Below are 16182 nucleotides of genomic sequence, written 5' to 3'. Positions count from 1 at the left end.
GCTCACAATATTGTCTTAAAATTTGTTGCAATAACCTCAATTTTGAGGTGAAAATGATTGTTTATATGTAGGTGACTCAGTTCCTTTGTTTTTTAATTTTTTTTTAAAATTAATTGTCTGATTTTCCAAGTTTTGAATTTCTTCCAAATTTTTTCTTTTTCTTTTGTGACTTATTTTAATTCTTTTCCAAATAAATTATTGCAGCTTACTTTTCTTTGGGTGGATCCTTCTCACATGCACTTTTATATTAAGCAGCATATCTTTAGTTGTTCACAAGTAAGTTTCATCAATTAATTTAATTCACAAATCAACCATGCTTTATTTTAATTTGTAGGCTTTTGGTTACAGTATGTCTACATGGGAATCTTAGGCCCGTTTTTCAATTTTTTTATTTTTTAATTATAAAATTATGATCTTATTTTTAATTTATTTTGTTTTTGAAAAATTTGTACAAGAAAAAAGAAGACTTTCTTCAAAATGATTGTTTCCTCTTACATACATGATTATTTCCTCTTAACAAATAATGGATTTGGCTCACAATATTGTCTTAAAATTTGTTGCAATAACCTCAATTTTGAGGTGAAAATGATTGTTTATATGTAGGTGACTCAGTTCCTTTGTTTCTTAATTTTGTTTTTAAATTAATTGTCTGATTTTCCAAGTTTTGAATTTCTTCCAAATTTTTTCTTTTTCTTTTGTGACTTATTTTAATTCTTTTCCAAATAAATTATTGCAGCTTACTTTTCTTTGGGTGGATCCTTCTCACATGCACTTTTATATTAAGCAGCATATCTTTAGTTGTTCACAAGTAAGTTTCATCAATTAATTTAATTCACAAATCAACCATGCTTTATTTTAATTTGTAGGCTTTTGGTTACAATATGTCTACATGGGAATCTAGGCCCGTTTTTCAATTTTTTTATTTTTTAATTATAAAATTATGATCTTATTTTTAATTTATTTTGTTTTTGAAAATTTTGTACAAGAAAAAAGAAGACTTTCTTCAAAAATAAAAGACAAAAAAAGTTTTAAAAAATGAGAAATATATTAAAAATAATGTGATAATTTTGTAATTAAAAAGTATAAAAAAAATAAAAACACAAGTAAATGGGCCTTGTAGGGCTTGTTTACTTCTGTTTTGACTTTTAACTTACAAAATCGTCATGTTTTGGATCTATTCTTGTTTTTGAAGATTTATACAAGAAAAGGAGAAAAAAATTATTTTTTTTATTGTTTCATTTCCTATACAAATCTTTAAAAACATGAGTGACACACTGCGCCGACATGGTCCACTATTGGCTCTTTTAGTAGATTGTTCCTTTGTTGCAGACACCTTTGATCAAATCAGTAAGGATGATTGTCCAACGTTCAGGTGATATAGCAATCAAATCTTCATTGGCTTGGTGTTTATCTCAACAGCATTTATGTTTTCTATGATTTTGTGGATAGTTTTTGTTAGAGAGAGACAAGTTTAAATATCTTCAAAGAAGTTTAAGAAAACACTTGTTGAAGCTCAATAAGACCAAAAAATTGCCATTTGAAAGGTAATTAACTGCATCAAATATGTAGTTTTCTCTAATATATACAGCTCGCACTTTAGTGAGTAAAGTGCCCAAGTTTTTACTATTGGTAAAATTGAATGGTGAATTATGATATCTTATTTAAATTAGGGCGTAACTCCTCCAAAGGGGTATTTATACTAATACTTTAGAAAGTGAAGTGTACTAATGTTAACAATTATATATAATTGGTACCTTACTATTACAATTCTTGGACTCTAGGGAAAAAACAGTCAAGAAGATCTACAAGAATCTCAAGAGGAGATAGCATCAATGTGTTAGACAAGTGGTCTCAGATATCTTAAGAAGGGGGATTGAATTAAGATACTTAAACTTGTTAGATCAAGTGGCCTCGGAATAATTAAGAAGGGGGGGTTGAATTAATTATTAATGTGTCTTGACTAATTAAAAATTTATCCTTCTTAATATTACTAGATTCAACTAGGCTTTTACTACTAAGTTAAGAAAGTAAAGAACAGAAACAAAAACTTAACCAAAAGTAAAAGTGACAGTTAAAAGTACACAGCAGAAATTAAAAAGTATAGGGAAGAAGAAGACAAACACAAGATTTATACTTGTTCGGCAACAACCCGTGCCTACATCCAGTCCCCAAGCAACCAACGGTTCTTGAGATTTCTTTCAACCTTATAAAATCCTTTACAAGCCAAAGATTCACAAGGGATGTACCCTCCCTTGTTCTCTTTGAACAACCAAGTGGATGTACCCTTTACTTGAACTGATCCACAAAAGATGTACCCTCTCTTATTCCCAGCACAACAACCCAAGTAGATGTACCCTCTACTTGTGCCACAAAGGATGCATCATCAAATGTGTTAGGATAAAGGATTCTCAGGCGGTTAGTCCTTTGAATCTTTGTAAGGGGAAACAAAAGATATCTCAGGCGGTTAGTCCTTTGAAATCTTTTGTTTAAGGGGAAGGGAAGAATCAAAAGAATTCTCAGGCGATTAGTCCTTTGAATTCTCTTGGAAAGAGAGAAGGGAGACACAAAAGAATTCAGACGGTTAGTCCTTCTATTCTTTTGGCAAAGGGAGAAGAGGAGAAAAGATAACACACTTTTGTTTTCTACAGAATTTTCACTTGCAGAAAAACAAGGTTTGGAAAAACAAAACTTAGAAAGCTTTTTGGCAAAGGAAGAACAAGAAGAGAGATGGGTAGAAAGGAATTCTTAGAAGTTCTCAAAAAATTGTTAAAGAGTTGTAAAAGTTCTTTTGAATGCAAGTCAAGGTCTTACTTTTATAAACTCTTCATGTTTGGTCAAGAAAACCATTGGAAGAGTTATAACCTTGAGAAAATCATGTCAAGAGTTACAACTTTTGACCTTTTATTCAAAAGTTATCACTGGTAATCAATTACACAATGCATTTTATGAAAAGTTGTGACTCTTCACAATTGGATTTGAATTCCAACGTTCAGATACACTGGTAATCGATTACCAATATAGTGTAATCGATTACAGCATTTAAAAAATATTTTGGAACGTTGCAAATCAATTAAAAACATTTTGAAATCAAATTTGGTCACTGGTAATCGATTACAAGAAACTGGTAATCGATTATATCTTCATGTAATTGATTACCAGAGAGTAAATACTCTGGTAACATCGAAATTTTTTTAAAAACTCTTTTGTAAAACAAAATTGTGCTATGTTTGGATTTTTGAAAAATACTTCCCTTGTGAAGTCTTGATTGTTGCTTCTCGATTTCTTCTCTTGAATCTTGAATCTTGAGTCTTGAATCTTGATCTTGATTATTCTTGAATCTTGAATCTTGAAACTTAATTGTTCTTAAATCTTGATTCTTTGAGACTTGATTCTTGAAGCCTGATTCTTTGGAACTTGTTTAACTCTTAATTCTTTGGCATCATTAAATTAATCTTGGAAGTCATTGCTTCCACAAAACAATCCCCCAATTAAAATTTAACTCTCTTAATGAATAACAATTCAATCCTTATTATGAATTACTCTAAGAACAATTCAAAAACAAACTTCTTTAAAGAAAAATATAAATAATAATAAATAAAAGAAGTTTAAGGGAAGAGAGAATGCAAACTCAGTTTTTATACTGGTTCGTCCATGCCCTACGCCTACGTCCAATCCCCAAGCAACCCACTTGAGATTTGTTCCAAATTTGGGGAAAATACTGGGTAAGAATTGAAATGGTCAAAGTAAATAGCATACACACACTATTTCTGTATATACACATATTGTTTATGTATATATGTTCAAAAAAAAAACTGTAAGTACAAATGAATTTAATAAGTGTGTATGCTGCAAAGTAATGAAATGAAACTAAATGCTTAAATAAAAGGCAAGTATGGGGTAGGAATGAGAAAAAAAAAGTAAAGGTTTATCGATGGATGAATGCTCTCCTAGAATCTAAGCTTTTGAATCCTAGAAAAACCTTGATTTTTTGGCAGCCTAACCTCATTACAAGCTTAGAAAGTCCTTCGGATTCATTTTGTGTGTTTATTTCTGTATGGTATGAGATGATATGCAAAAGTTGGGACTTGTGTTAGTTGTTTATAATGGAATGAGCCTAAACACTTGAGCTTGAGTGAAACAATGACTATGAGGCTTTGGCTGATGATTCTTTCCTTGATATCTGTCATTCTCACTAGCTTATTTCAGTTGTGACTCTAATGCATATGTTCCTATCTTTGAAAAGCTGCATGTTTGTAAAAAGCAATTGATTGAAGCATTCCATGATATTCATTTCATATGATTGAATTTCTTTGTGAAGCAAACACCATTTGGATTGACCACTATATTTTGTCACTTGAGGACAAGGGAACTGTTCTTTCTTTGCTTAAGGACAAGCAAAACTGTAAATTTGGAAGAGTTTGTTAGTCGTCTTATACGACTAACTTTTGTATAGAAAACATTTTCCAAAACTTGTATAGTTCCCCCAATTTATAGTTATTTTGTAGGGATTTGTAAATAATTCTTGTTTTATTGTTATAACTGTCTCTAGAATATTTTCCATTTGATTTAATGATGAAATTTGTTCAATTTCAGGTCAAAAGAGGCTAAAATCTTGAAGTGCTAAAAGAAGCAGTCGCGCTAAGCGGACCCTGTGGGTTCAGCGCGCTTAGCGTGACAAGGGAATCTGGAAGAGCACAAGGATCAAGGTTGCACGCTAAGCACGAGATTAGCTTGCTAAGCGAGACGTTTGTCTCTTGCCAGGCTCAGCGCACAACTGGCGCCTAACCTAAATCCACTTACTCGCGCTAAGCGCGAGGGTGGCACTAGGCACAACATCACGGATTCAGAGCCTATTTAAAGCTTGTCTTGTGCAGAATTAGGGTAGAGGATTTTAGCAAGCAATACAGAATTCCAGAGCAAGTATACCATAGTGCTAATTTTGAGATAAAAGCTCTGGAGGCAGCAAGAGGAGCAATTTTGCGGAGAAGCCTAGGGTTCTTCAATTAGAGAGAGATTAGTGAGCTATAGAGTGATTGTGAGGTGCTGAGAAGAGGAGGGATCCCCCTTCTTGTGTAAGGAACAATTATTTTGTACTGTTAATCTCATTTGTGTTAGGGTTTTTCTGTAATGGCTGGCTAAACACCCTTGTTGGGGATTTCTAAGGAACAACTGATGTAATTATTTTAATATCTAATTAATTGTGTTTGATGTGTTTAGTGCTTCTTTCAATGCTTAATTTCGTCATGCTCTTAGTTTGATCACCCATTTGTGTGTACAGTTAGGTGACTTTAGTATTGAGAAATGTATTGTTGCCTTAGAACTTGATAGAAGCAGGACTGAATAACCACATTACCAGGGATGGATTGTTGGGGTTTTGGTTTTCAGATTATGTTGTTACGATAATGTTGTTTAAGTCTAAACTTATGAGGGATCAAGGTTTAGTATTTTAGGCTACAACATAGAACACAAAAGCATGATTGGTTAGAGAAATATCCTCACATGCATCAACTTGTTTGTTAGAAAGACCCAATGCTTTTTACCTATTGCTGTCAACTTTTACTCACTTGCATTTACTATTTTTACCATAGAAGTAGTTTATTTCTATTTTTAACCATCGATTATCAATGTTGTTCCAACAATGCCTTACTTCTGAATAAAACTCTGTCTAATAAGCAAGTTCCCTGAATTTAATACTCAGATCACTCCGTATGGGAAAAAGAAACAAAGTATTTATGAAGTAAGGCATTGCACAACTAGAGGTTCAGGCACAAACCAGAGGTTCAGGCACAAACAATCACATATCCTCCTTCTTTGATACAACTGATTCAAAATAATCTATTTCATGGTCTACCAAATGAAGACCCAAACGCACACCTAGCCACTTACATTGAAATATGCAATACTATTCGATTGGCTGGTGTGCCTGAAGATGCAATTCGATTGAGTTTGTTTTCATTCTCATTGTCTGGAGAACCTAAAAGGTGGCTTCACTCGTTCAAAGGCAATAGTCTTAAGACTTGGGATGAAGTGGTTGAGAAATTTCTAAAGAAGTATTTCCCGGAGTCTAAGAATGTAGAAGGAAAAGCAATCATCTCTTTTTTTCACCAATTTTCAGATGAATCCCTGAGTGAGGCCTTAAAAAGATTTCGTGGTCTATTGAGAAAGACACCCACTCACGGATTCTCAGAACCAACTCAGCTCAACATTTTTATTGATGGGTTAAGGCCACAGTCCAAGCAGCTATTAGACGCTTCTGCTGGGGGAAAAATAAAGTTGAAGACTCCCGAAGAAGCCATGGATCTTATTGAAAATATGGCTGCAAGTGACATTGCTATTCTCAAAGATAGAGCCCACGTACCAACAAAGAAAAGTCTTCTGGAACTTACATCACAAGATGCATTGTTGGCACAGAACAAGTTGTTGTCCAAGCAATTGGAAGCATTGACCGAAACACTAAGTAAGTTGCCAACTCAAATACATTCTGTGCAATCTTTACCATCTACTATTTTGCAGGTTGTAGGGTGTGCCATATGTGGTGGAGCTCACAATTCTGGCTGTTGTATCTCCAATGAAGAAACAGCTCATGAAGTCAATTATATGGGGAACCAGCCAAGGCAAAATTTCAATGCAGGTCGATATTTCAGGTTTCAACATGGCCAACCATATAATTCACAGCAGGGACAGTGGAGGAATCACCTTGGTAACCAATTCAGCATAGACCAGGGTGGTCCATCTACAATACCAAAACAACAAGGGCCTAGTCTCTATGATTGAACAATGAAGCTCGAAGAGACTCTAGCTCAGTTTATGTAGGTTTCAATGTCTAACCATAAGAGCACAAAGTCAGCTATATAGAATTTGGAAGTCTAAGTGGGACAGCTGGCAAAACAGTTGTCGGATAGGCCATCAAGCAGCTTTAGTGCTAACACTGAGAAGAATCCGAAGGAAGAATGCAAAGCTGTAATGACAAGGAGCAAAATGGCAATTCAGGCTGATGAAGGTAGAGCTGAAGAGAAGGTGGAGGGATATAAACAATAGTCGGCAGCTGAGCCGGCACTGGAACCAGTTTCTGATCTTATTGAACTTGAGGAAGTTCTGGAAGACGAAGATGACCAACAGGAGAGAGAGACACCAATAAAAGAGAGTGAAATAGGAATAAAGATGAAGGAAGAACGAGAAAAAGAAAAGGAAAAAGAAGAAATAGAAAAAGAAAAAAATCAGAAAAATGAAAAAGAAAAAGAAAAGGTTGATGAGGAGAAAAAGAAGAGCAAGAGTGAGGTTTAAAGAGAGAAAAAGAGAGAGATTACTTCAGCTGAAGGCAAGGAAGTACCATATCCATTGGTACCTTCCAAGAAGGATAAAGAGCGACACTTAGCCAGATTTCTTGACATCTTCAAGAAGCTAGAGATCACTTTGCCTTTTGGAGAAGCTCTCCAACAGATGCCACTCTATGCCAAATTTTTAAAAGACATGCTGACAAAGAAGAACCGGTACATACACAGTGACACAATAGTTATGGAAGGAAATTGTAGTGCTTTCATTCAACGCATCCTTCCCCCGAAGCATAAGGATCCCAGAAGTGTCACTATACCGTGTTCCATTGGTGAGGTTGTTGTGGGTAAAGCTCTCATAGACTTGGGAGCTAGTATCAATTTAAGGCCTCTCTCCATGTGCCAACGACTTAGAGAGATAGAGATAATGCCCACATGCATGACCCTTCAGTTGGCTGATCGCTCCATCACAAGACCATATGGAGTGATCGAAGACGTTTTGGTTAAGGTCAAACATTAATTTGATCTTTCCAGCTGATTTTGTAGTGATAGACATTGAAGAAGATGCTGACATTCCTTTAATTCTTGGAAGACCTTTTATGTCTACCGCAAGCTGTGTGGTAGACATAGGGAAGAGGAAACTACAAATGGCCATAGAAGACCAGCAAATCAGTTTTGATATGTTTCATGAAGAGAAAGCCTTGCCTGACCAAAATGTTTGTTTGAAGGTGAATGTGATGGAGGAAAAGAGACTAGAGAAGAAGGTTCTAGAAGTTGGAACCTTGTTGGACCCAGGATGACAGGATGATGCGTCAAGCTAGTGATGTTAAAAGAGTGCTTACTGGGGGGCAACCCAACTTTTCTTTCCCTTTTCTCTTTTTCATTTTGTGTCTCTTGCATGTAGTTAGGATAGTTGCTTGTGATTGCGATTAATTTTCAGCTTGTTTAGTAGCGAACAAGGGGGTTTTTAAGCCTAGGTGAAGAGATGGATAGAAAAGACTTAGAAAAAAAATTTCAGTTATCCATCCGCTAAGCGCAACCCTTGCGCTAAGCGCCATGTCTTCACGCGCTAAGCCTGAGCTTGCTCACGCTAAGTGCTTAGACCCTTGGCTAGTTGGCTGAATATTTCAGCTAAGCGCACATCACTGCGCTAAGCCCAACATCTTCACTGGAAGTAAACTTAGAGCAGTGGGCTTAGCGAAGATGATGCGCTAAGCACCACTTCTTCTCTGAAAAAATTTATTGTAGCAGCGCTAAGCGCGTTGTCCTGAGCAAAGCCCCAAATCCATTTTGGAATTAAGTTTTCATAGTTGGGCTTAGCCGCAAGATGCGCTAAGCGCCAATCCCTTACTGTTTTTGAATTCTTGGAAGTGCACTTAGTGCGCCTGTTGCACTAAGCCTGATCTACTCTCTATAAGTTGAAGCTTGATTGCGCGCTAAGCCTTACATCTCAGGCTAAGCGCATATTGCAGAAATTTTTGTGTTGCAGAAAGCGCTAAGCGCCACCTGCTGCGCTAAGCCCCAGATACTCACTGGAATTTGAAACTTCAAGTTGGGCTTAACGAGAGGTTAGGCTAAGCGCATGGGTTTTAAACTCAAACGTCATGTTGGCACACTAAGCGCAGCTCTGTGCTAAGTGTGCCAAACGAAAATGTTAAAATTATATAGAACTGCCAATGGCAATTACCTTTACACCAAAGCTTTTGCCTTTGCTAACCCTGAGCTCTTGCGCTTTCTATTGTGTGTTGAAACCTACTTGTCTGCATTGTTCTTGCTTCATTCTACATTGCAATCATAATCCAAGTAAGTGAGTACATTTTCAATTTCATTTTCATCTTTCAAACCATAGGGTAGATGATTTCATACTTTCTTAGTTAGTAGTGTGTTATGTTAGGGTTTTTAGTTTGAGGGTTAGTCATTTTAGGATTTTAGGTAACTTAGAAGCCCATTAGGGGCAATGTGGCTAAAAAGGGCCAAGACCCCTTCGTTCTGTTGAGAATCGCGATGAACGCGCTAAGCGCGCCTGCTGCACTTAGCCTGTTTATCGCATCTGAGAAAATTTTTGGATTTTCAGTTGATTGCACTAAGCCAACCATGTCGTGCTAAGCGCGTTCATCACTTCTGATGAACACGAACGAGGAAGACGCTAAGCACGCCTGGGCGCTAAGCATCACCAGTGTTTAGACACTTCTGATTTTTAAAAATTTTGTCTTAGCGTAAGCCTAACCTGTCAGGCTAAGTGACAATATGCTTCTGTTTTTCAGTCCTTTGAATAAGGCTAAGCGCAACTGCTGCGCTAAGCCCTTGTTGTGTGTCAAGGAGGTAGGGCAAAGCGTGCCCTGCTGTGCTAAGCTCAACTCTCTCTCTGCTTTTGAGTTTTTGTGGTTAGGCTAAGTGATCGAGGCCGTACCCGAATCAAATAAACATTAAAAATGCAGTATCTAGGAAGTGATCATAGGTCGTTTCCCAACGAGCAATGGTCAACCAAACGTTCATAACAGATAGTAATAAAACAGTAACGAATTGGGGGGGGGGGGGCTTGTTTGTTTTTGTAATTTAAACAACAAGCAAATTTTAATTAGAAAATAACATAATTAAAACATGTTGTTTCCCCTTGATTCACAAGCAAGTCTCTTATCCTAGGTTATGAGAATTTATTCGTAATCTGTTCAACCACTTAATTCAACCCTAAATTAAATTACTAAGCGAAAATTAACATAAGGTTGTCATTATGTGATTAAGCAACACATACACCAATTGATCATGAATGAAACTAATCATTAAGCATGAACGTAAATTAAGCACAGAGACAATTAATCAAGCACTAAGCATGCATGGATTAATAGCAACAAATACAGAGCAATTGGTGAAGAGGAAAAACTTATCAGAATTCAATAGTAATAGCAAAACCTCAAAGAGAGCTATGCTTGATCCTCGAGAGAAAACAACCCTGGATACTTAGCCTTCCATTAATCAGCAGAAAATGAAATTGCAATTGGAAGTAGAAAACGAAATTGTAGATTGAAGCAGAAAATGAATTTTATTGCTACGTGAACAATGCGCATAAACAGTAAAAAACTGGAATTGCAAAACCCTAAAATTATTCTCCTCTCCAAAACTTCTCCTATACTAAAACCTCGATACTGTTATATAGATCCTCAGCCCCAAAGCTTACAAATTTGTTTTAAGTCCAAGCCCATAAATGGAATAAAATAAAATCTGGACAAGATAAGATAAGATTGGATGAAATAAAATCTGGACGAAATAAAATCTAGATGAAATAAAATCTGGATAAGATAAGATTTGATAAAATAAAATTGTCTGCTCTCTTCAAGTCCAAGCCAAATTCCAGATTCAAGCCCAATTGCTTATAATTCTCCTGAAATTAAATTAAAAACACAAAATTAGTCGAGTAGGCCCAAATGATAAAACTGCATAATTAATTTGACAATTAAGGCTAATCAGTAATTAAAATGGTGACAAAAAGGGTTAAGAAATAGGAGAAAATAATGACACATCACTAAGCGCGCCCTGTGTGCTAAGCCTAAGAGTCATTCTGGTGAGGCTGAGCTAAGCACGCCATGTTGCGCTAAGCTCAGATCCTCTTCTGTTTTAAAAATTGTAAATTTAGGCTAAGCCCAGCATGCTACGCTAAGCCTAATCTACAAAAAAATATTTTATGTGTCTTTAGGCTAAGCGCGAGTCTGCTGCGCTTAGCCCATGAGTAAAATTTTATAAAGGCGCACTAAGCCCAGCCTTCTGAGCTAAGTGCCCAGTCAAATTTTTAGTTTTATTTTTCTGTTCTGTTGAAAATAACCCTGATTAATCATGTTTGATCTTATATTTTCAGATGGCATCAAAGAAGAGAAAGGCACCTACCACACCTTCCCAGGTCTGATATGACCGATCCAAGTTCACTTCTCTTGAGGCTTGGGAAAGGTACATTGATATTGTGGTCCCAGAAAGATACTCCCTAAGTGAAATGTGGTAATCTACCACACTGAGTTTGATGAGTTCAAGAAAGAACTATATAGAAGAAAATGGAATGAGGAATTGACCAGTTTTGATGAAGGCAGCATTGATGTTGCCATTGTCAAAGAGTTTTATGCTAACCTTTATGATCCCAAGGATAAATCACCTAAGCAAGTGAGGGTGAGAGGCCATTTGGTGAAGTTTGATGCAAACACTCTAAACACTTTCTTAAAAACCCCTGTGATAATTGAGGAAGGGGAAGAACTACCTGCCTACTCTAGATTTGCACTCTTGAGGCCTGATCCTTAAGAGTTGGCTGCTAAGCTTTGCATCCTAGGGAGGGGATTTGAGCTTAATGCTGACGGCTTGCCACTGAAGATCCTTAGGAAGAATATGACCACACTCGTTCAGACTTAGAGTGTTCTTTCTTACTCCAACTTGGTCCCTACCTCCCACACTTCTGACATCACACTGGATCGGGCCAAGTTGATTTATGGCATTATCATGAAGATGGACATGAATCTGGGCTACCTCATATCCCACCAGATTTCTATCATTGCCTAGCATGACTCCTCTAGGCTTGGATTTCTAGCCTTAATCACAGCTTTGTGTAAAGCTAGAGGAGTCACATCAGATTCCAGATCTTTGTAGAGCCTTAGCCCTGCCATTAACTTGGCATATATAAAGAAGAATTGTTGCAATCTAGATGATCCAACAGTGACATTCAAAGGGCCAAGGAAGGCTAGGGGTAAGAGATCTGAGGCTCCCCCTACTTTAGCAGCACCAGATTCTTCTGCTCCTTCTTCATCTACTTTACCAGATCCTTCAGCACCATCCACTTCGACTCCACATCTTCCATAGTTACTAGCTTCAACTAACACTCCCTTACCAGCTCCAATTCCTGCTCCAGCTCCTCCTACAAAACCATCTTCTTTCACATCTGAGACATTATTTGCCATGCTGCAAAGCCTGCACAGAGGCCAGATCATCATCATACATAGATTACAGAGCTCTGGCCAGCAGCCAGCTATGAGTATGGATGAGTTTCTTGCACAGGTGGCTTGGCCAGGAGTCCAGCCTTCTCCTTTTGGAGGGGGTGAGGCCTCCGCAGCCCAAGAGCCTGTGCCAGCAGAGGAGCCTTGTACCAGATGTAGAGGATGAGCTTGTTCCTCCTGGGCCATTTATTTTTGAGACTGATCCAGTTGCTCAGGAGGAAGCAGCAGTTCAGGAGCCTACTTCTTCAGTTCCTATATCTCCAGCACCCATATCTGAGGACACCAAGCCATCAGCACCAGCCATGGAGCCAGAGCAGCCCATTCTTCAGGATGTAGCAGCTGCTCTAGTGCTGGATTTAAATGAAGATCAGCCATAGGATGAGCAAGATGTTTAAATTTTGTTTTTTTTTTAATTTCTGCAAATCGTGAACAATTTAGTTGTTAGTTATTTAGTTGCTTTATGTTTCAATCATTTAAATTCCAGTTATTTTAGTGTTGATTGCTTGTACAAAAATCATGTTTAAACAGTGAAATGATTGAATCATGTTTTAGTGGTTTGTTTGATATGAAATGAGTGTTTGTGAACGACTTGAATGAGCAAATGTATGAATTGAGTGGACTGGAATGATTAGATGTTTGTTTTGATCAAGCTTGCAGCCATTAGAAGAAAAAGAACATGTGATTAGAAGTATGACTAAAAATGTTAGTCAGTTTGTCAGATTGATTGTGAAGGAATGCATTGACCATATCCCGGTGAGAGTGTCATCCTTAAATTTTGAGAGAAACGACTATCATTTAGTACTGATTTTTGCATGAATCTCTAAAGTGTGGACTGAATGCATGAATTGAGGATGATAAAGGCCATGTTTTGATTGTGATAGCTATTTAGCCAAAAAGCTGACCTTGTGCTTGAATGATTTATCCCTTGCACCCAGTTTGAGCTGAATGAATTATTGATTGATTGAACCTTGAGCCTATACAGTGTTATCTACTGCTACCTTGTCTTAGGTTGTAGGAGAGCATCATCCACAAAAAGCTTGGTTCAAAGTAAATTTGTCCCAAATTTGGGGGAGTAATTGCCAAGGTAAATTTGTTCCAAATTTGGGGAAATACTGGGTAAGAATTGAAATGGTCAAAGTAAATAGAATACACACACTATTTCTATATATACACATATTGTTTTTGTATATATGTTCAAAAAAAAACTGTAAGTACAAATGAATTTAATAAGTGTGTATGCTGCAAAGTAATGAAATAAAGCTAAGTGCTTAAAGGCAAGTATGGGGTAGGAATGAGAAAAAAAAGTAAAGGTTTATCGATGGATGAATGCTCTCCTAGAATCTAAGCTTTTGAATCCTAGAAAAACCATGATTTGTTGGCATCCTAACCTCATTACAAGCTTAGAAATTCCTTCGGATTCATTTTGTGTGTTTATTTCTGTATGGTATGAGATGATATGCAAAACTTGGGACTTGTGTTAGTTGTTTATAATGGAATGAGCCTAAACACTTGAGCTTGAGTAAAACAATGACTGTGAGGCTTTGGTTGATGATTCTTTCCTTAATATTTGCCATTCTCACTAGCTTATTTCAGTTGTGACTCTAATGCATATGTTCCTATCTTTGAAAAGCTACATGTTTGTAAAAAGCAATTGATTGAAGCATTCCATGATATTCATTTCATATGATTGAATTTCTCTATGAAGCAAACACCATTTGAATTGACCATTGTATTTTATCACTTGAGGACAAGGGAACTGTTCTTTCTTTGCTTGAGGACAAGCAAAACTGTAAATTTGGGGGAGTTTGTTAGTCGTCTTATACGACTAACTTTTGTATAGAAAACATTTTCCAAAACTTGTATAGTTTCCTTAATTTATAATTATTTCGTAGGGATTTGTAGATAAATCTTGTTTTATTGTTATAATTGTCTCTAGAATATTTTCCATTTGATTTAATGATTAAATCTGTTCAATTTCAGGTCAAAAGAGGCTAAAATCTTGAAGTGCTAAAAGGAGCAGTCGCGCTAAGCAGACCCTGTGGTCTCAGCGTGCATCCACCGCTAAGTGCAGCTTCAGCGCGCTTAGCGTGACAAAGGAATCTGGAAGAGCACAAGGATCAAGGTTGCGCGCTAAGCGCGAGATCAGCTTGCTAAGCGAGACGTTTGTCCCATGCTAGGCTTAGCGCACAGCTGCTGCCAACCCCAAATCCACTTACTCGCGCTAAGCGCGAGGGTGGCGCTAAGCACAACGTCGTAGATTCAGAGCCTATTTAAAGCTTGTCTTGTGCAGAATTAGGGTAGAGGATTTTAGCAAGCAATACAGAATTCCAGAGCAAGTACACCATAGTGCTAATTTCAAGATAGAAGCTCTAGAGGCAGCAAGAGGAGCAACTTTGCGGAGAAGCCTAGGGTTCTTCAATTAGAGAGAGATTAGTGAGTTGTAGAGTGATTGTGAGGTGCTGAGTAGAGGAGGAGGGATCCCCCTTCTTGTGTGAGGAACAATTATTCTGTACTCTCAATCTCATTTGTGTTAGGGTTTTTCTGTAATGGCTGGCTAAACACCCTTTTTGGGGAATTCTAAGGAACAACTGATGTAATTACTTTAATATCTAATTAATTGTGTTTTATGTGTTCAGTGATTCTTTCAATGCTTAATTTCTGCATGCTCTTGGTCTGATCACCCATTTGTATGTACAGTTAGGTGACTTTAGCATTGGGAAATGTACTGTTGCTTTAGAACTTGATAGAAGTAGGACTGAATAACCACATTACCAGGGATGGATTGTTGGGGTTTTGGTTTTCTGATTATGCTATTTAAGTCAAAACTTACGAGGGATCGAGGTTTAGTATTTTAGGCTACAACATAGAACACAAAAGCATGATTGGTTAGAGAAATATCCTCACATGCATCAACATGTTTGCTAGAAAGACCCAATGCTTTTTAACTATTGCTGTCAACTTTTACTCACTTGCATTTACTTTTTTACCAGTCAGGGTCACGTTGTTTTGCGAGAATGCTCCAACCATAAGGGATCAACATAGGCTTAAAGGAGTACTCAAACTGAGTGTATTTACCCCCAAGGCCTACACTCCAAAGAGTCTGTCAAGGTCTCTCCCTCCTGATTCAAGTCTAACCCATAAAACATTTTAGCATATAGACTCTATCTATGAACTATACAAAACACATGACTTCTCAATTTTTCTCAAAATAATTTTATCTCGTTGCGCTTGTGATTAAACTCGTCGGGTCCCCACAGTGGTTCCTATCACAATACTCGTCGCGCGTTAACTCGTCGCTCTTAAGAGTCTTAGCATTAACTCGTCACCCTTAAAGGGTCTTATCATTAACTCACCGCCCTTAAAGGGTCTTATAGTCGTGTGGTTATATAATTCATAGCTCATAACTCAATGCACACAACATCTCAATGCACACATATATATATTACAAGTCAATATATAGTCAGTTTATCACATATATTCGGTCTCAATCACAATGGTATAATCTCAAAGTAGTATGTTATCACACTTCATGAATCATATACACTTTACCTATGAACTTTGCAATACACATAATTACTCAATTGTTTTCAAAATCATTTTAACTTGTCGCGTTTGAGATTAAACTCGTCGAATTCCCACAATGGATCACATCACAATACTCGTCACCCTTAAAGGGTCTTACAATTGTCTGATTGCACAATTCATAACTCATAACTCAATACACACATCTTAATACACATGTATTTTACATTTCATCACAGGTTCAATTTATCACATACTCACTATTTGAATCACAATTTCATAATCTCAATATAAAAATGCATACAAAAGGTTTATCACAACATGGGGAGTAAAATCCCTCAAATAATTTCACACAATTATATCAAAATCATAGGTCAAAACATAAAAATATCAAGAGCACTCAAGTTTATCAATTAATTATC

At 36.8% G+C, this 16182-nt stretch overlaps 1 protein-coding gene across 1 annotated transcript; it reads left to right on the top strand.

Moving 5' to 3' along the window:
• Nucleotides 1-7470: 7470 nt before the first annotated feature.
• Nucleotides 7471-7791, top strand: LOC114420354. The gene has a single exon (XM_028386271.1). The coding sequence runs from the start codon at nucleotides 7471-7473 to the stop codon at nucleotides 7789-7791; it is 321 nt and encodes a 106-aa protein (XP_028242072.1).
• Nucleotides 7792-16182: the final 8391 nt, after the last annotated feature.

Source organism: Glycine soja, chromosome 7 (assembly GCF_004193775.1).
Source record: "Glycine soja cultivar W05 chromosome 7, ASM419377v2, whole genome shotgun sequence".
Taxonomy (NCBI): domain Eukaryota; kingdom Viridiplantae; phylum Streptophyta; class Magnoliopsida; order Fabales; family Fabaceae; genus Glycine; species Glycine soja.
The sequence above is the reverse complement of the archived record's forward strand: the minus strand, read 5'-3'. Positions and strand labels throughout refer to the sequence as shown.

Bases quoted from the DNA above. Each gene is read 5' to 3' on its own strand.
- LOC114420354 (XM_028386271.1), top strand. From the start codon at position 7,471: ATGCTGACAAAGAAGAACCGGTACATACACAGTGACACAATAGTTATG.